General features: G+C 42.9%; 1 protein-coding gene across 1 annotated transcript in view; it reads right to left on the bottom strand.

Annotated features, from left to right (window-relative positions):
- Nucleotides 1–4,846: 4,846 nt before the first annotated feature.
- The window catches only part of dnah1 (dynein, axonemal, heavy chain 1), a 532,475-nt gene continuing 515,666 nt past the window's right edge, over nucleotides 4,847–21,655 (bottom strand). The window contains 3 exon segments of the mRNA XM_078543835.1: nucleotides 4,847–5,805; nucleotides 7,234–7,465; nucleotides 14,832–15,038. Of these exon segments, the coding sequence (XP_078399961.1) occupies nucleotides 5,684–5,805; nucleotides 7,234–7,465; nucleotides 14,832–15,038 (561 nt within the window). The 3' untranslated portion in view covers nucleotides 4,847–5,683.

Genomic DNA, 21,655 nt, shown 5'->3' with positions numbered 1-21,655 from the left:
GATGGCCCACAGGAAGACAGTCAAAGCAAGCCGGGGCCCTCAAGTCCTAGGCTCTTTAGAGGACCCACGCCAAAGTCACCAGAGGCAACAGGTCCAACTATTGCACAGACTGTCTCCACCCCTGCTGCGGATGTAAGGGCAGCACCTAGAAGAAGTGGTTGGCCTAGAAAAGCTAATAAGTTCTGACCACAAGTGAACAGATTTTGTCACTTTATAATCTGAAAATATATTCACTTTCTCTGAATACTGTGTAATGGCGTCTTTCAGCTTCATTGACAGGCTTCACGAGTCTGCCCCCTGCATTCCCCCCTCTCACAATTCACTTCAGCTGCACGCAGCCGGACCAAGAGTGATTCTGGAGGGAGAATTCTGCGTGTGCAAGCCTCGTGCAAGCACTCTCCCACGCACGCAGAGCCTTCATCCATCACACTCATCTCAATGTCCCGAGCATTTTCATTGCTGCCTGCTGGGGTTCTCTTTCAGTTATCTATCTGAGCTGACCTGCATCTCCGCCCGCCCACTGAGCACACTCCCATGCAGCACCTGTTCCCTCCCAACAGGAGGCTCCGCTCACTTTCGAGTTGAGAAAAGTGGTGGTCGTCAGCTCCCCCGTCCTTTCCCGTCCCCCAACCACCAGTGTCCTTTCCCCCATCACTGTCAACCTCCCGGCATCACCTACCAACCTGAACCCTTTTCTTTCTAGGATGTCCAGGTGAAGATGTATGTTCCACATCTTCCCAAGAATCTCACCCCCATCCAAATTGACCTCCCTAACTCCCTCCTTCCACCCCCAGCGTCCAGCTCTGCCTCCGAGCCCCCACCAAGCACCTTTGTTGTCCCTTCTACCGCTACTGTCGCAACTTCATCCTCCCAGCTCACTCTGCCCCCTCTCACACTCACCCTTCCCTCGTACCACACCCACCCTCAGTTCACTCCCCAGGAGGCAGTCATTAACTCCACAGACCCCTCCCTTGAACGTTCACCTGGACATCCCCCAGACTCCTTTCTACCCCCCGGACTCCTTCCTCCCTCTGAACACCCTCCCCGCCCCCACCCACTCCTTCCCTTACACCTACCTCCCCAGTTTCTGCATTCTCCCCCATTATACCCTCCTCACCGCCCCATATTCCCTCCCCTCTCCCAGCCTCAACCCTACACCTTTGTTACCCCCCGCAACCTCTCCCCCCTTGACACCTTTAATTCCCTCCTCCCAACCTCACCCCCCCACCTCCCTCTCCCAGTCAAACCTAGACCTTCCTCTTCCACCCCCCTCCAGTGCACCTTCCTCTCCCAGTCACAGCCGGGCCTTCCTCTCCGCCCTGTCCCGTCTCGTCCCGTAGCAGCCCATGGCCAAGACCGTGAAGCAGATCCCAGAAATTAACAGAAACCTCCCACTTTCCATCAGCTGCTTCGTGGTGGAGCCATGTCCATGAGGATCCACCCAGCATGCGATGCACGTGTTCCTCCAGGGTCTGGTAGCTGTAGGGCTCCAGCATCTTCTGCCCCTCGGGTGTCCGCGATGTGAACAAGGCCCTGACGGTAAGTCCTGACTTCTGCACGTCACACTTGTCAAGATGTGTACTGGGCTGGCGTGTTTTCCTGCTACATGGGTGGTAAATTTGACTGGGGGAGGGGATGATTCCGACAGGCAGGCAAGATGATGAGATGCATCATGTAGCGTGTTTTCCTGCTACATGGGTGGTAAATTTGACTGGGGGAGGGGATGATTCCGACAGGCAGGCAAGATGATGAGATGCAAATGCATTGAAATTAGGTTCCCAACGTTGGATTGCGGGAAAGGCGGCCCGCCATTGACGAACGGAGCGGATGATCTCAAACTGGTTTCATGACAGCGTAAAACTGATTTTAGGCCTTCTCACCATATTATCCACTCACGCCCGCCATGATGCCCAATGCCATCGGGGACGGAAAAGTCCAGCCAGAGTCTCTCTCTTGCTACATGCTTACAGTTGCTGGTGCTCACTGCTCCTCCAATCACAGCCTGTTCATAAGAACATAAGAACTAGGAGCAGGAGTAGGCAATTCAGTCCCTCAAGCCTGCCCCGCCATTCAATACAATCATGGCTGATCTCATTTCGGCCTCAACTCCAATTTCCCACCCTCTCCTCATAACCTTTCAACCCGTTACTAATTAAAAATCTGTCTATCTCCTCCTTAAACTTATTCAGTGTCCTGGGATCCACTGCACTCTGAGGTAGTGAATTCCACAGATTCATGACCCTTTGCTAAAAGTAATTCCCCCTCATCTCTCATCTAAGTCTACCACCCCTTAGCCTAAAACTATGGCCTCTCGTTCTAGAATGCCCCACAAGGGGAAACATCCGCTCCATGTCTACTTTGTCTATCCCCTTTAGCATCTTATGTACCTCAATTAGATCTCCTCTCATCTTTCTAAACTCTAGCGAGTATAGGCCTAAACTGCTCAATCTCTCCTCATAAGACAAGCCCCGCATCTCTGGAATCAATCTAGTGAACCTTCTCTGAACCACCTCCAATGCAACTACATCCTCCTCAAGTAAGGGGACCAAATCTGTGCACAGTACTCCAGGTGCAGTCTCACCAATGCCTTGCACAGTTACAACAACACTTCCCTATTTTTATACTCTATTTCCTTAGCAATAAATGCCAAAATTCCATTTGCTTTCCTTATTACCTGCTGTACCTGCATACTAGCTTTCAGCGATTCATGCACGAGGGCACCCAGATCCCTCTGCACTGAAACATTCTGAAGTTTCTCTCCATTTAAATAATAAGTCGCCTTTTTATTCTTCCAACCAAAATGGATAACCTCACACTTATCCACGTTAAACTCCATCTGCCAAATTTTGGCCCATTCACCTAACCTGTCCATATCCATTTGTAAATTTCATATTTCTTCATTGCAACTTACTTTCCCACCTATTTTGGTGTCATCTGCAAATTTAGCTATAGTACCTTCTATCCCTGAATCCAAGTCATTAATATAGATTGTAAATAGTTGGGGCCCAAGGACTGAACCCTGTAGCACCCCACTAGTTACAGCTTGCCATCCAGGAAAAGACCCATTTATCCTGACTCTCTGCTTTCTGTTGGTTAGCCAATCCTCTATCCAAGCTAATAAATTACCCCTAATTCCGTGTGATCTTATCTTGTGTATTAATCTTTTGTGTGGCACCTTAACAAAGGCCTTCTGGAAGTCCAGATATACTACATCTACAGGATCCCCATTATCCACTTTGCTTGTCATATCTTCAAAGAACTCTAGCAAATTAGTCAAACACGATTTACTCTTCTTAAAACCATGCTGACTCTGATGGATTGCATTTTGACTTTCCAAATGCCCCATTACTACTTCCTTAATAATGGATTCCAACAATTCCCCAATGACAGACGTTAAACTAACTGGTCTGTAGTTTCCTACTTTCAGCCTCTCCCCCCCGACCTTTTTGAATAAGGGTGTTATATTAGCATTTTTCCAATCCACTGGAACCTTTCCAGAATCCAGGGAATTTTGGAATATTATCGCCAATGCATCCACTATCTCCGCTGCCCCTTCCTTTAAGACCCTGGGATGTAGACCATCAGGTCCTGGGGACTTGTCACCCTTTAATCCCAATAGTTTGCTCAGTATTTTTTCTCTAGTGATGATGATTGTTCTAAGTTCCTCCTCTATACCTTCTGCACTACCTGTTACTATTGGCATGGTACTAGTATCCTTCACTGTGAAAACTGAGGCAAAATATTGATTAAGCATCTCTGCCAGTTCTGCGTTCCCCACTATTAACTCCCCAGTCTCATCCTCCAAGGGACCAACATTCACTTTAGCTACTCTCTTTCCTTTTATATATTTGTAGAAGCTTTTGCTATTAGTTTTTACATTTTGCGCTAGCTTTCTTTCATAATTTACCTTTGCTCTTTTTATTATTTTTTCAGTAACCCTTTGTTGATCTTTAAAAGTTTCCCAATCTTCCAGCCTGCCACTGACCTTTGCAATTTGGTATGCCTTAGTTTTTGCCTTTATGTTATCTTTAACTTCCTTGCTTAGCAAGTTAGGAGGATGCTTTTCCCCCCTCTTACCATCTTTCTTCCTCTCCCATGTTTGCTGCTGATAGGCTCACAAGCTCAGGAGTGAGCCTATCAGCAGCAAACATGGGAGAGGACTGGCCTGTGGTTGGAGAACCAGCACTTGCAGAATTCTTTAATTTCACTGACCCATCTTACGGGCATTCTGAACAATTGCTTCAGGGGCCACAATCTGGCCTGTGACCCGCGGGTTGGACAAGCCTATGTGTTGCCTCAGGACATTTCAAAGTGCTTTGCAGCTAAATAAGTATTTTGGAGCGCAGTCACTGTTGTAACTTAGGAAATACAGCAGCCAACTTGCTCGCAGCAATGTGATAATGACCCGATAATCTTTTTGTGATGTTGGGTGTGGGATAAATATTGGCCAGGACATCAGGAATCTCTCTCTAATCCTTGAAATCATGCCATGGGATCTTTTACATCCACCTGAGAGGGTCTCAGTTTAAGACCTCATCTGAAAGATGGCATCTCCAACAGTGCAGCACTCCCTCAGCTATGTTACAATGGCAGCCTTGGTTTTGTTCTTAAGTCTCTGGAGTGGGAATTGAACCCATAACTTTCTGACTCAGAAGCAAGAGTGGTTCTTATTGAGCTACATCTGACACAGGATAGGGCCTGTGAAACTGGCTAACCATAGTGTGGAAGGGGAAAGTATCCATCTTAAAGAAATAGAAATGCAATATTCATTGAAGAATACATAATTGCTTGGTGTCCTTATGTAGCATGATATTAACTGCATCATCTGTGTGCACAGCATCTGAAACATCTTTTGAAACTTTTATTCATCCAGTAATAAAATCAGTACAATGCTTAAAAAAAAGGAATATTTCTTTGTAAAAGTGCATATATTCCTAAATTAAAGTTACCTTAAAACAAACAATGTGTAGAATCACACTATAAATCATCTTTTATATTACGATTGTAGTTTCAGTAAAAACTCTTAAGTAACTGGTGTGTAAGACATTCGATTGTGTAAGAGATGGTATAAAAACATGCATAAAGGTGCAGCTTATACATCCGTAAATTTGTGCATAAATTTTATCTTCAGTTGAGCAAGAAAATACTTGGCAAAATTTTAGAAATAGTTTTTTTTGAAGTAGTAATCAACATATCAAAATTTTTTAAAAATGAGAATCATTGTAAATGGAATACAACCACGAATCTAACATCCCATCAATGTTTATAAAGTTACCCCTACCTGTTGTACACAAAGAGTACAGCAGACTAAACATCAAGGGTTGACAGTGGATAATTAAGCAGGCATTGTATGTTGGATGCATTTAAATCACACAGATTCAGATTTGTCCAATGAATGTGTAATGACAGGGGTGAAATTCCTCTTTTAATTTCTTTAGTCAGTTGCTTATTACTACTTTTACCTGTTTCTTTCATTAAAAAGGAGAATTTCAGATCCTACTTCAAACTAAATATCTTTGTAAAAGGAAATGAAAATGCTTGATAAACAGCAATAAAGAAGATTTTAATACATAACTAATTGGTAGTGACAGATACAACTATCTAGGAATTAAGGTGCATATTTTAATTCTGGACCTGTCAGAGATGAGAGCTGAGGAAGCTAATTTCTGTTGCTTGTTCCTTTTCAATAATCCAGGGCACAGATTAACGCCACCCCTCTCTTGATCCAATGTCTCTGTGTCTTCATGGTTGGTAATTCCACAGCAATGACATAATTAGTGGAGTGGCCAGTTGTCGATAGTGTACCTGAAATGAGGATTTTTTGACAAGTTAAAGTGTGCAGATCACATCTGGAATATTTTTGCCTAAAAAGGATGGAAAGTACTTGTTGTTACAAGTACTCTCTTTTACTTGACATCTGGCATAATATCCAAAGATTATTAAAAAAGGACACATGCATGTAACTTCCCGTATGTTACATATTGTCCAATGCAAACTTCTGTGTCAAACTTAAATAAAAGTATAAAGCCAGTTATTTTCAATGCAGAAAAAAATTCTCCAGTGTCATGGGCAAATTTTAATTTAATCAGCCCAGGGGGAAACCACTGGATTGATAGGGATGCCAGTTTTACACCCTAACAAAAAACCTAGCATTATATCGTGCCTTTAACATAATAAAACATCCCAACACACTTCACGGGAGAATTATCAAACAAAATTTGACACAGAGCCACATTAGGAGATACTAGGACAGATGACCAAAAGATTAGTCAAAAAGGCAGGTATGGAGGAGTCTCTAAAAGCAGGGAGGGGAAGTAGAGAAGCAGAGAGGTTTAGGGAGGGAAATCCAGAGCATAGGGGGCAAGACAACTCAATGCATGGTTACCTATGCTGGAGCGATTAAAATTGGGGATGCGCAGGAGGCCAGAATAGGAGGAGTGCCAAGATCTTGGAGGGTTCCAGGGCTGGAGTAGGTTACAGAGATAGGGAAGAGTGAGACATGGAGGGATACAGACAGGCTGGTGAAATGGATAGACGTGCAGTTGAAATTTAATGCAGAAAAGTGCAAAGTGAAACTTTTGATAGGAAGAAAGAGGAGAAGTAACATAAATTAAAGGATAAAATTCTAAAGGGGTGCAGAAGCAGAGGTATCTCAGGGTATATGTATAAAAATAAAAGTTTAACCCAATGTGCTCAATTCTGGGCACCACACTTTAGGAAAAATGTGAAGGCATTAGAGAGGTTGCAGTAAAGATTTAGAGAATGTTCCAGGGAGGAGGGACTTCAGTTATGTGGATGGATTGGAAAAGCCAAGGTTGTTCTTCTGAGAGCGATGAAGGTTAAGAGGATATTTCATAGAGGTGTTCAAAATCAGAGAGGACTAGATAGAGAGAGACTTTTCCTGTTGGTGGAAGGGTTGGGAAGCAGAGGATGATTTAACATGACATACATGAGGGAAGGCTTCTTTTTTTAACACAGCAAGTGGTTATGATTGGCTGAAAGGGTGGTTAAGGCTTTCGAAAGGATTTAACTAAGTACATGAAGGGCAAAAAATGTAGGGCTATGGGGATGGGGCTGGTGAATGGGACTAACTGGATTGCCCTTGCAGAAAGCTGGCACCGGCTCAACGGGCCATATGGCCTCTTATTATCCTGTAATCATTCTAAGATTCAATTATTCTAGGACGTAGAGGTTCCTCCCACGACAAGTACAGTGCATTTGAGTTTATCTTACCTGCTCGTGTGAGTGTTTTGTATATTGGACAGAGGTAAATTCCTTGCTGTGGTGTTTTACGATTTGCAGTTGGGATTAACCAGATCACAGCCATATCGGTGTAGAGCTCTTTGGGCCGTGATTCACCAAGCTGAAACAAAGCAGGCTCCCAGCGAGCCCCCTCCAAAAACAGACCATAGATGTAGCACCCAACTCTGGGACGATCCAAGTCGGAAGGTGCATTTTCAATTACCTGTGATTGTGGACAGAATGGATTAGATCAGTAGATCTTCAAAACAAAAAGTAAGCCCATTATTTTCTTCTTTCACAATGAGTAAATAAAAGCCAGTGAGTTAGACATATACAGTCCATTGCTCCCTCTGCTCAGTCCTGAGAATATGCAGCAATTACAACTTCAGAAGAATGGACATGGCATCAGTTTAACCATTTATTTTCCATACCAGTTATCCACTGAACTTTTGTATTTTGAACAGGTTGAGATTGATTAAAATTGTATGCTTTCTCAGATTACCATACAATGCAGTGTACACGTTCTAGATAATAAATTATTTGCAGGTAAGCACACTGAGGTTCTTGAGCTATTTGGTAGACTTGGATGAAATTGCATCCTTACAGGGCAGAGGATGTACCTTGATGGGGCACCTGGTTCAAGTAGGAATGCTGGGACATGGGCATTAACTTGTGCCGTGCTCACTTTGCAGTTTCAGTTGGTAGTCCAGCTGAAGAGCAACTTAGAAGATAAGTTTTAATTTATTTTTGTGGGGCTAAGAGGAACTAGATTGTTCCTTCAGGCTCCACAAGAAAAACCTGTGCCACTGCCACACTTGGCTACCCCTCTGGAGAACAGCTCCGCCGTATGCTTTGTGGTGATGTAAGGTGAAGGGGATCTAGAGACAGTGGACTTCCATCAGGGTCTTGTTTTCTGCCTGCAGCTTGCTCTTAAGTTGTGAGGTCTCTCACCAGCACTATTGGGCCTGAAGGCCACACTGTCAAAAATCTAAGACCATCTTCTGTAGAATCTGATTTGGTTTCTGTTTCCTCCATAATTTTTAAATGTAGTCATGTCCTTCAATATATTTTTGAGACAAAACTTTGGATAGCACAGCTAGCTCACACTGTGGCAAATTGCTACAACAAAAGTTTCTCTCCCACAGACCCCTCCCCCAAATTGAAATGGTACCCCAGTACCCTGAAGGTGACAAAAGCACTGAACTACAAAATGCTAATGCCTCTGTGCCTAGGTTTTGGAATGGTGTCGGGGCATATCTACAGTACAGGGTAAAGTTCTGTCCATCCCAGGTCCTCCATAGAAGCCCTTGGAGAAAATTCACAGCTAAGGCTCAGCAACTCACACAAGGTCACTCCTGGGCTGACAACTTAGGTGACATATTCCTTCTTTTACATTTCTTGTTCCAATGTTTTCCATTAAGTTGCAAGAGAAAGCCACAAATTATCAATGGCTGCAGGTGCAGATTGCAAGGTGGGCGAGGTGTCACTTGGGACCTATGATTCCTTGCAAGTTGTTAATTGTGTTTAACAATATGCAGGTGGTGGACATCAACTGGAGGTTCAGTTGTACTCCTATATTCTGAAACTGTGGTAGTTGAGTTAGAAAAATAAATTCTACTAAAATTGTTTAAAGATTGGCTCCAGTTCCATCCTTCACAAACCAGCTTTCTAGAATATAACACTAGAAAAGTGTACTTCAGATTTAGAGAAGCAAACCATTAAGAGAGTATGGAGGAGGAATATGGAAGATTTTCTTAAGCTAGCAGTTAGTGCCTATTCTGGCTTTGTCTTTATTATTGTCTTACTCAGTCACTACCTCACACAGCTGTGCAGTGCAGCCAGCAGCTTTGTATGTTACTATGCCTTGCTAGGTAAGCTCTGTTTCAAGGGTTGGCTGACTGCTGGTATTCTTAAGTATCTTCTGTGACCCATCCAGGTGCCAAAGTAGAGGAGGTTGGAGAATCCACTGTGTCACTTACTTCTATAGTAATAAACATCAGCTTAGATAAATCCACTGTAAGGGGTCCAGTTTGTGAGTTGTAGGAAAGAGAGGGGGAGGGAGAGGGGGGAAGAAAATTCAGGTAGGGGTTGCAGCAAGCAACACCATCAGTTAAAGGGGATAGGGAATTAAAAGGTTACTGCAACAGATGGGAAGTGATGAGCATCTAACTTCTGAGGCTGAATTGGAAATGCAGCTGTTCCACATTAGAGGTTGGAAGGATGCTGTAGCTAAAGTTACAGGGAGCAGCAGCACGGACCATGTGAAAGGAGGGGACAGTGAGGGATCTCCATAACCTCAAAGACCCACCTGTCAGAAGTTTGACCTCACTAGGTCAACAGAGATAAGTTGTTAAATGAGTAATAAAAACACAGAGAAGCAAAGATTTATTCCTCAAAACCATCTTCCTTAGTCCATGAGCATAGTCACTTGGCAGCATTTAAATTAAGTGTCTCACATCTGTAATGTATGCAAACACATTTAAGTCTCACATCTTAAAGACTTGTTCCCTCTCACCTACTATTATTTTCATTTTTTCCATGAATCCTGACTGATTATGACTGCAAGTTCTGGACACTAGAGCAACCAATTAACTTGATGCATTCCAAATGGCTGCAAGAAACTGTGTTTGTCATTGCAGATTAGCTTCACATTTACTGAATAGAAACCTTTGCAGCTCATATGGTTAGTGGAGTTTACATTTGGTGCATTCAATGAACATGCCTACAATGAAAAACCTCCTTGATCCCAGGAATCCAGTAATTGTGAAAATTTTAATATCTCAATCATCTATGTTGGAACCCATTGTTGAATTTTATAAATTGAGATGACCTGGCAAAGAAGGCATTGTGAGGCATTGCAAAGCGAAGTAGCTGAACTGACAAAAATTAATTGTGGCTCCCTGGAATGAGCCTGTGGCATAAAAGATGAGAGGTGTGGCCACTTGCTGTGCAACAATCTGAGTTGTGTGCGCTTTGGTTGCAGATCTGACTGCAGGAGTAAACAGGGCTCCTGCAAAGCCTCATTACTGAAGCACAACCATCTGGGATAGAGCTCCAGGGAAAGAACAAACTTTCATTAGTATACCATAATGCCTTTCAGGTCAACACCAAGCACTTTACAATCATCTAAATACTTTTGAAGTGTAGTCACTTGTAACGTAGGGAAAAGTGGCAGCCAATGGTGCACGTCAAGTTCCCACAAACAACAATATGATAATAACCAAGTAATCAGTTTTAATGATGAATATTGAGAGATAAATATTAGCCAGGGCATCAGGAAGCTCCCCTGCTCTTCCTTGAATAACTCTGAAATATTTTACATCCACCTGAGATTGCAGACTGGGCCTCAGTTTAGCATCTCATCCACGAGGCAGCAGTGCCAAAATTGTAGCGCTCCCTCAGTACTACAGTGGTGACAGCCACAGTGATTCTTAATGCTTTCCAAAGATAATGCAGAATCTCGGGAAAAGCTTCCTGAGTGTAATGGTGACTTTTTTTCCTCCTTTTTAACACATGATTTGAATTCCAAATAATGTCCAAAAGACTCCCCAAGTACTTAAGTTGAGCAGTGTCCCTTGAAACACCTTGACATAGGAGTCCTGGCAAACTGTGCCTTTAAATAGTGCGCACATTCCTAAGGGCAGTTGGGAAGGTAAAAACCATGGAATTTAGGATAGCTGATGCCATCCTGTCCTAACTCTGCTGTTTGCAAGTGATTGCCACCAGAAGGGGATCTTCGATGTTCCCTGAAATTTCACAAAATATATGTCCGGAAATTTCTGCAGTAAAACCTTGGTGCATGTTTGCTCCCACAAAAATGCCTTGCTGGACACAGGATTTTGGGGCTTCTGTGTACTTGATAAACTATGACAGTTTTTTGAAAGGCTGCACTCTGACAGATTGCTCTCATTATACATGGCATTTAATCCAATCACTACTGCCTTGGATATTTCATATGGTGAGGGTGAAGGAAATTGAAGATTTAGTACCATTGTGAGAATGAACAAACCAATGCCTGTACATATGGCTATCTCTGGAATCTGCTCACGGTCTTTTGATATGTAAAACTGGGCTCCCCGATAACACAAGGATGCCTGAGTTCAAGTCTGCTACATAGGGAGGTCCCAGGTTTATATGTGCTCTATGCTGACTAAACTGATTGCAAATGCAACGTAGTTTGGGGTGATATAATTTTTGGAGGTGATAATATACTTGTGTTCAAATCCCCCATGGTCTGACCCCAACTTATCTCTGTAAACTCCTCCAGTACTACAACCTCCGAGAACGGTGTTCCTCCAATTTTGACCTCTTGTGCACCCTTGATTTCTTTGCCTCATTACTGGCAGGTGTGCCTTCAGCTATTTAAGCTCTGGACCATTCACATCCTCCTCCTCCTTTAAGACATTTCTTAAAAACCACCTCTTTGACCAAGCTTTAGATCGTAGGCCCTAATGTCTCCTTATATGGTTCTGTGCCATGTTTCACCTGAAACTCCTACCATGTCAAAGATGCGATATAAATGCAAGTTGTTGTTATATATTTGGCCCCAGTGCTGTTGGGTTAGAAGATGGAAGATAATTGTCCAACATTTCTACTCATATAATCAATGACCTTTGCTACCCTTTCCATCTCAGCCATTTCCTCAGCAGAAACAATTTGTCTGATGAAGAAGCAATTAGCTGCACAATGGGTTAGAGTGATGGTGCTCGCTCAATTATAATAGAACTCTGAATAACAACAACAACAACAACCTGTATTTATATAGAGCCTTTAACATAATAAAATGTCACAAACACTTCAGAGGAGTGTTATACAGCAAAAATTGACACCGAATCACTTAGGGAATTATTTGGTCAAATAACCAAAAACTTGGCCAAAGAGATAGGTTATAAGGAGCGTAGTAAAGGAGGAAAGAGAGGTAGAAAGGCAGTGATGTTCAAGGAGGGATTTTAGGGCCTAGGCAACTGAAAGCATGCCCATCAATGGTGGAGTGATTTCAATCCAGAACGGTCAAGAGGCCAGAATTAGATGAGCACAGATATCATGAAAGATTGTAGGGCTGGAGAAGGAAAGAAAAGGCCATGGAGGGATTTGAAAACAATGATAGGAATTTTAAAATTGAGGCGTTGCCAGACTGGGAATCAGTGTAGGTCACCAAGCACAGGGGTGATAGGTGAACAGGATTTGGTCCGAGTTAGGACACAGTAACAAGGTTTTGGGAAAGTTCACGTTTACGGAAGGTACAACGTGGAAGGCTGGTGAGGAGCACATGGAATAGTTTACTCAAAGGCACAGATGGGGAAGTGGAGGTGGATAAAATTCAGCTGCATATATGCAGCATTCACTTAATATTTAGAAAAAAATTATCAAAACTGTAAAGCAAGAAGATGGTATTGGCTATTTTAAAATATTTTGCTGGTGGAATAATTAGGAGCTGTGATCAAATGATCCTGCAAACCCCAAATCTGGATCTTCATTTAATTTTAATCTGGAAATATTTGAATGCTTAATACTATCAATCCATCCTTTTTCTTTTAATTTCTTCATTTTCTAAATTTTTATGCTGATCAATGTGAGGTTAACACTGGAGAATGGAAAGTTTTCCATTTCTGACCTTAAAACTAATTGACTGTGGCAGTGGATTGCTGTTTTAGCTCTGGTGAAACAGCTACAAACTCCACCAGGGCCAAGTGTTCTAGAATTTCCACTTAGATTTTGAGCGAACAGTCCACCTGACTGTTAAATAGCCAGAGGTTCCAAGGGGGTGGGACTCATCACTCACCTAGATTAGGTATAGCTCAGATTAGATAGAGTAAAGCTACCACAACACTGTCCTGTCAAACAATTCCAGGGCAGATGCAGCAGAGGTTAGATACAGAATAGAACTTCCTCTAGACTGTGCCATCTCATACCCAGACCAGTTAAAGCACAGTTAATTGCAGATGAAAGCTCTGTTTACACTGCACCTATGAGACACCTACGTCAATTAATTCATTTTGATGCAGAATAAAGTTCCTGTTACACTGTCCTATCAAACACCCCTTGACCAGATAAAGCCCAACCAAGTCCCTTTATTCTACCCCTAGCTCTAGGATGGGGGGATTTTGTCGAAAGCATGCCCTTCCTGACAGCATAACCAGACATGTGAACCATGCCCACACTCTTGCTTTTTGCATGTGATTACAATTAAAACTTATCAAGTGCCAGTGGCGTGCAGGGGAAACACATGCGATTCTGCTGCGGGAGGTGCTTTTCGGTGATGAAACCTGTTGTCAGCAGACAATGCTCCAGCTAGGATGGGTTGTAAAAGAGTCTTCTGGTCAAACATGGATGCTCTGCATCACGGCCAAAATGTTCCTATCCAACTTCATTGCAGTTAACATAAGACTTGCTGAGAACACAAAGGTGGCATGTGTGCTTTTAAAAAATAAACTTTACTTGTAAATATTTCACTTTATTCAATTGTGCATCATCATTATTTGTTGAGACTAAGTCAGAATGCCAAACGTACTGGCATACCTCATGGTTGGCATTGATGGTTACAGGGGAGTTAGGGACATTTCTTAATTGTGGAATAAACATTGTTTTTTTTTTGTTCACTCTTTATTGAATGTTCATGTTAGTGCCCAGTGTTCTAGTCTCCACTCTGTGGGACATGGCTGAACTTGCAGGCTCAGCTGGCCCTCCTTTGTATGTTTTGTAAAGGACATTGGCCAAAATCACTCTCAGCTGGGATAACTAAAATGTTATAGATGAACTGAAAGCCCTGTAAGGATTCTGACAGCCAACACCCCTGAGATAGACCTACGTTTGGACATTCTGACACTGCTCTTAAGCTCCTCATCTTCTTACTTCGACTGACTGTTCCCAACATCCCTCCCCCCACCATACCCAGGATTCCAGGCACTCCCTACTTCATTTTTCCATGCCCCCAACCCCACATTCTGTCCTCCATTCAATCCCTGTTCCATTCCTTCATGCCCCCAACCCCACTCCACACCTCTGACTACCACCAGTGACTCGATCTTGCCAGTCCCAAGCTTCCATGGAAGCTCCCCATTCTCCTGCTCCCCTCCCTTCTGTGGGAGGAAAACCACTGACTTTACGCACAGCTGCACAAAACTGACTGGTGCACGCCACCTTCAAATGAATGTGCACCGGGCGCCACAAGATTCTCATGTGCCGCTGACTTTATCTTGAGGGTAGGATGAAATTAAAATTTTAAAGTTACATCTTACCTCCAAGAGAAAGAGTATTCATGGTATACAAATGTATTACAAGTATGAAGCCGCCACAGACCGGCATGAGGTTTGACATGTCGCAATTGCGCAGCTGACTTTATCTATGCTGTCAGGAAATCAAAATTTCGGCTCCCATCTAATTAAATCACCCCGTTAAATCCTGCTCTTGCGGGTTCCATAAGATACCCCCTAATCCTTCAAGAGCGTCCCCTACTGGGACCCTTATTGCCAAATAGCAGAGGAGACTTTTATTCTTCTTCTTCAGGGTTGAATTTGAGCTCAGGACTCAGTGGTGAAAGCCCAATATATAAACCATGGTTCTACTTAGTTCCTCTCCTTGTTTCTTACCTTAAAGTCAAAGGATATTGTGTCAATAGAGATAACCGACTGTCTTGCAAAGTTTTGGAGTGTCCCTGTTAGAAATGCTTGTGGGAAGAAAAATCCACTGATCCAGAAAGCAGCTGGAATCCCATGATTAATCCATTTTTGTAGGAACTCGATTCTTTCAAGAAGATCCTCTACCCATGAGGCCAAGGGTTTCAGCGAAGGATACGCCTTGAAAATACAGACACTGGGTATCAAGCTGGAGCTGATTGGTTTTTTGCCATTTTAGCATCTTCCATATTCAGGTATTTTAAAGCAAAAAATGTCCCTTTGTGCATTTATCTGGGTTACTTATTTAAGGATAACATCGTAAAAATTAATTAAAATTTATATAAGACTTTTCTTGTTCTCAGGACATCACAAAATGCAGACAAGTAATTAATTTTGAAGTGTAGTCACTGTTGTAATGTAGGATTTCCCAAAAATAGCAATGAGCTAATAAACAGATAATCTGTTTCAGTGATGTTATTTGAGGGATAAATATTGGCCAGGACACCAGGGAGTAGTCCTCTCTGCACTTCTTTGATTAGTACTTTGAGATCTTTACATCCACCAGAAAACAACGACAGGCCTCAGTTTAATACCTCAAACTAAAAATAGCACTTTCAACAGTACAGCACTTCCTCTGTAATATACTGAATTGTCAACCTGGTTTATGTGCCTGGAACCTTGGAGTGGGGCTTCACCCACAATCTTTGACTCAGATGAGGGTGCCACCAACTGAGCTACAACTATGAAATAACAACTTGCACTATATGAACAATATTTTTAACAAGGACAATTAGGAATTGGCAATAAATGCTGGCTTTGCTATTGACGGTCACATCCTTTTAATGAATGAAAAATAATACAGTAAAACCTCCCAAACTGCTTCAGAGGAGAGTTTTCAGACAACATTTGACATTGAGCCACATAAAGAGATAATAAGTAAAGTGACCAAAAGCTTGACCAAAGAGGTAGGTTTTAACGAGCGTCTTAAAGGAGGAGAGAGAGGTGGACATAAAAACAGAAGGTGCTGGAAATACTCATCAGATCTGGCAGCATCTGTGGAGAGAGAAATAGAGTTAATGTTTTGAGTCAAATATGGCTCCCCTTCAGAGAGAGGTGGAGAGTTTGACTGAAGGAATTAGAGTTTAGGGCCTGGACAGCTGAAAGCATAGCGAGGGGCTGTTTTTTATTGAGAAAAAACCTGTTGGAGATGGTGATTTTAAGTAGTTTATGGTATTTCTAAGTACTCTGTGTAACTTTCTACTTGTCCTAGTGTTCCCAAATCTTCTGGGTAAGGTGTCCCCAGCTATTCTCGGAATGGCTCCTAACTGGCCCAGGTATGGGGCTATTAAAAGCATTAGGTAAGTGTTTCTAACTGTCCCAGATATGGTGTTCCAAAATGAAGTAGGACTGGTGCTCCCAACTGTTATAGGTATGATGTTCCTAACTGTCCTAGGTATGGTGTTCCAAACTACTCTAGCTATGGTATTTCCAACAGCTCTGAGCATGGCATTCCCAACTGCCCCTAGTGTAGTGTTCCTAACTACTCTAAGTTTGATGTTTCTAACTGGTCTAGTTAAAGCATTAGCAACTGTGCTGAGTGTTCCTAATTGCTTTAGGTATGGGGTTTCTAATTACTACAGTATTCCACTACTGATCATTCTAAATATAGTGTCCCTAACTGTGCCAGTTAAAGCCTTACCAACTGCACTAAATTGGTGTTCCTAACTGCTCTTGCAATTTGTTTTTGAATGTTGTAGTTATGGTGTTCCCCATTGGCAGAGGCACTGTATTCCATTTATTGGTATATTAGTCTTATTGTTCAGTTTCACAGTATTGATACACATGCAATATTTGAAACAGTTTATAAAGCATGCACATATGCATAGGTTGAGGACATCTTATTCTGAGTTAAGGCATTAACCATTGGGCCTAGTCCAGTCAGTGGGGACTTGGGCCTGGATTTTTCTTGGCTCAGGATGACCTAAGATTCCTTTAAAAAAGGTGGGTGGGTCCGATTCTGGGATTCCTGACCCTGTTCCCAGGCATTCTGTTTCTTTTAAGGGTGTGGGCTGGTTCGGATCAAAGGCCAGCATCCTGCACTCTCGACCTGGCCAACTCCATTGTGGGACAGGCATATCTGAGTCCTCCACAATTTTCATGGAGTTGAACCAACATTTCAAAGAGCCGTGGTCCATAGCACCTCAGAAGTGCCGTGAAATATAGTCTGCAGGTGGGAACTTTGTGAAAGGAAAGTTCAAAAGGTCCTCCTCATGGTCCTTCATGTCCCCCATGCTCAAGCTATGGTACTTTCATGAGCACATCTGAGGCCAGGAATCCTGCGATGAGTAACTCACCTCCTGACTCCCCAAAGCCTGTCCACCATCTACAAGGCACAAGTCAGGCATGTGATGGAATACTCCTCACTTGCCTGGATGAGTGCAGCTCCAACAACACTCAAGAAGTTTGACACTGTCCAGGACAAAGCAGCCCACTTGATTGACACCACATCCACAAACATTCGCTCCCTCCATCACTGACACACAGTAGCAGCAGTGTGTACCATCTAGGAGATGTCCTGCAGGAATTCACCAAAGCTCCTTAGACAGTACCTTCCAAACCCACGACCACTACCATCTAGGAGAAGGACAGCAGATAGATGGGAACACCACCACCTGGAAGTTCCCCTCCAAGTCACACACCATCCTGACTTGGAAATATATTGCAGTTCCTTCACTGTTGCTGGGTCGAAATCCTGGAACTCCCTTCCTAACATCACTGTGGGTGTACCTACAGCACATGGACTGCAGCGGTTCAAGAAGGCAGCTCACCACCACCTTCTCGAGGACAACTAGGAATGAGGAATAAATGCTGGCCCAGCCAGCGAAAGTCCACATCCCCTTAATGAATTAAAAAAAACCTCACTACACACTAGGTAGAAGCGATGAACTCTAGTGACAGTAGGATGAGTTAATTACTTTTTTTAAGAAGTCATTCATTCATTATAAAAGCTTTTACTACAGCCCAATAAAAGTGTCAATCATCCAGACCCTTTAAAGTTTCAATAGCAGAAACTGGAAGCACTTGAAACCTCTATCTTGTATGAATAAACACTATAAAACTAACAGAAAAGATCAGAGAGCCAGAGCTGTTAATCAAGCAATGTTATCTCTGAGGCTCAGGTGTTTCAACAGACTAAAGGATGTCTGGGCTCTTAGCGAAGCCTCAGTATGTATTCTTGGCTGAGAGCCAAGAGATCCATTAGAGCACTAAAGTACCAGATTGCAATTACCTGTGGACTCTGATTCGGTTGAATAGTTCTTTAGTAAAATTTATCTGACATAATTTGTGACTTAACCTGTGTACGTTGTGTAATCCAGACTGAGCAGGAAAATTAAACTGTTTAAAATAAGACAAATCATAGAGAAAAAGTGATATAAAAAAACCTATTCTGGCACATCCAGGACAGACACCAGCTGCTGACAATGAAAAAAGATAAGTATGAGTCCCAGAAAGGGGCATGGAGTTTCAACCAGAGTCCAATCAGCAAAATGCAGCCAGAATGTGATGCATACTGTGCTGGTTTTGCTGGGGTGGCGACGCTGAAATATCCATGCCAACTCATTTGCATAAACTGACCACAATATCTTCCACAAATCAACACAATGAAGCAGCGTAATCTATTTGTCATTGATTTGTGATAGTCGCAGGGCATTCTCTGGTATCGCAGGGCATTCTCTGGTATCACAGAGAAGTGGGATTGCCAGGGCATTAGTCATTCTTTAACTGACTGGTCTGCTACTCTTGGTATCAGGTTTAAACATAGATTAAGAGTCAAGCTCTGACATAGAACTAACAACCTTCAAGTAAGTTAGACTATTTTGTTAAGCAGGGAACACACTGGTAGTGGCAGTTATCTGAAAGTAGTTGGTTCAATTGGCATTAATTACTGTAGCAGGAAGCTAAACTAGCTAGTGACTCATCAGAGGGTCTATATAAGAGACCGGCTTTTCAAACTGCACATTCAGTAAGCAGCACATGAGGAGACAGGAGACTATGCCTCAGGCAGAGACTGAATGAGGAGCAAATTAGGTTCACGTGGGAATTCAGTGCACGGGGGAAAGAGGTGCTTTAAGTAATGTTTATTGCAGCTCATGAAGTGTGTTAAGTGTTAGTTGGATTTATCAGTATTAGTAAGGTTTATCAATAGTTGTAAGGTTTATAAGTTAAGGCCAAGTAAAATTAATATAAGTAAACCCAAGTAAAATAAGGTTAATATAAATGAAGTAGTTAAGGCATGGCAGGGCAGCTCAGTCGCATGTGTCCTGTAGTATGTGGGAAGTCATAGACGCCGTCAGTGACCTAGACGACGACATGCGCAGGAATTGTCACCAGCTGCAGAAACTTGGGCTCTGGGTTTCAGAACTCCAGTGGAGTCACTATGGCGCATCTGCTGAGGCTGAAAGGTATGTGGATAGCACATTCAGAGAGGTGGTTACACTGCAGGCTCAGAGCATGGAGGCAGAAAGGGAATGGGTGACCGCCAGGCAGTCCAAGAGATCGAGACAGGTAGTGCAGGAGTCCCCTGAGGTCTCACTCGCTAATCGGTTTTCCAATTTGGATGCTGGTTCCTAGGAGGAGTGCAGTCAGAGCCAAGTTCGTGGCACCACAAATGACTCAGCTGTACAGGAGGGGAGGAAGAAGAAGGGAAGGGCAATAGTGATAGGGGATTTGTTAGTTAGAGGAACAAACATAGTGCATCTATGGTCGCAAACATGATTTCAGGATGGTGTGTTGCCTCCCTGGTGCCAGGGCCATGGATATCACTGAACAGCTACAGAGCATTCCGGAGGATGAGGGTGCACAGCCAGAGGTTGGGATGAGGTCCTGTGGACTGAGTTTAGGGAGTTAGAAAAGAGATTAGCAAGAAGGACCTTAAAGGTAGTAATCTCCGGATTACTCCCAAGGCCATGTGCCAGTGAGTATAGAAATGGGAGAATACACCAGATGAATGTGTGGCTGGAGAGATGGTGCAGGGAGGGCTTCAGATTTCTGGGGCATTGGGGCCAGTTCTGGGGAAGGTGGGATCTGTACAAGCCAGACGGTCTATCCTTGAACAGGACTGGGACAAATGTCCTTGCAGGGAAATTTGCTAGTGTTGTTGGGGAGCATTTAAACTACATTGGCAGGGGGATAGGAACCTGAGGGCAGTTCCAGATAGGTCATATTCAGACCTGGGAGCCAGAGACAGAAAATTAGTGAGTGCCTCTGCAAGATAGAAAAAACAAAGGTTAAAAAGTGTACAGCACAGGAATTTGACAATGTTAAAAGGTATATATTTAAATGCAAGGAGTATAGCAAACAAAGTCAATGAGCTGAGGGCACAGATAGACACATGGAAGCATGATATCACTGCTATAATGGAAATGGCTTAAAAAGAGGGGAAAAATTGGCAGCTCAACATCCCTGATATGGGGTGGTCAGACAGGATAGAGAGGGGGCTAAAAAGGTGGAGGTGTAGCATTATTGGTTAAAGAATCAATTGAGGGGGGACTAAATGAGTCATCAAATGAGGCCATATGGGTTGAGCTCAGAATTTAACAAGGGGCAACAACACTATTGGAGTGTACTATAGACCCCCAAATAGTGGGAGGGAGATGGAAGAACAAATATGTTGGCAAATTTCTGAGTGCAAAAACAATAGGGCAATAATATTTGGGGACTTCAACTACCCTGGTATTAATCGGGAAATGAACAGTGTGAAGGGCACAGAGGGCACAAAATTCTTAAACTGCATTCAAGAGAACTTTTTTAGCCAACACGTAACAAGCCCAATGAGAGGAGGAGCAATTCTAGATTTAGTCTTAGGAAATGAAGCTGGGCAAGTGGATAAAGTAGCAGTGGGTGATCATTTTGGAGATAGTGACCATAATATAGTTAGATTTAGCATCAATATGGAAAAGGATAAAGATAGAACAGGAGTAAAACTTCTAAATTGGGAAAAGACAAATTTTACAAAGCTGAGAGCTGATCTGGCGAAAATGGACTGGTTACAGCTGCTTGAAGGGAAATCAGTGACCGACCAGTGGGAGGCATTCAAAAGCAAGATTCTATGGGCACAGTGTAGGCATATCCCCACAAAGACAAAGGGAAACTCTGTCACTAGAAGGGTTCAAGATTGATAAGGAGGAAATATTAGATAAACTGTCGGTACTTAAAGTTGACAAGGCACCAGGATCAGATGAGCTGTATCCAAGTATATTGAAGGAAGTGGGAGTGGAAATTGCAGGGCCACTGGCCATAATCTTTCAGTCTTCCCTAGATTCAGGGAAGGTGCCAGAGGACTGGAGAATTGCAAACATTATGCCCTTGTTCAAAAAAGGCTGTAAAGATAATCCCAGCAATTACAGACCAGTTTAACTTCAGTTGTGGGGAAGCTTCTAGAAACAATTATTCGGGATAGAAGTGGTAGTCACATGGAAAAATATGGGTTGATTAGGAAGAGCCAGCATGGATTTATAAAGGGGAAATTGTGTTTAACCAACTTGGAGTTTTTTAAAGAGGTAACAGAGAGGGTTGATGAGGGTAATACCGTTGATGTGGTGTACATGGACTTTCAAAAGGCATTCGATACAGTGCCATACAACAGACTTGAGAAGTTATAGCTCATGGAATAAAAGGAACAGTAGCAACATGGATACAACATTGGCTAAGTAATAGGAAACAGAGGGTAATGGTCAATGGATATTTTTTGGGCTGGAGGGAGGTTTGTAGTGGAGTTCTCCAGGGGTCGGTATTGG

Source organism: Cetorhinus maximus, chromosome 6, assembly GCF_964194155.1.
Source record: "Cetorhinus maximus chromosome 6, sCetMax3.hap1.1, whole genome shotgun sequence".
Taxonomy (NCBI): Eukaryota; Metazoa; Chordata; class Chondrichthyes; order Lamniformes; family Cetorhinidae; genus Cetorhinus; species Cetorhinus maximus.
This window is presented reverse-complemented; position numbering and strand designations above follow the sequence as displayed.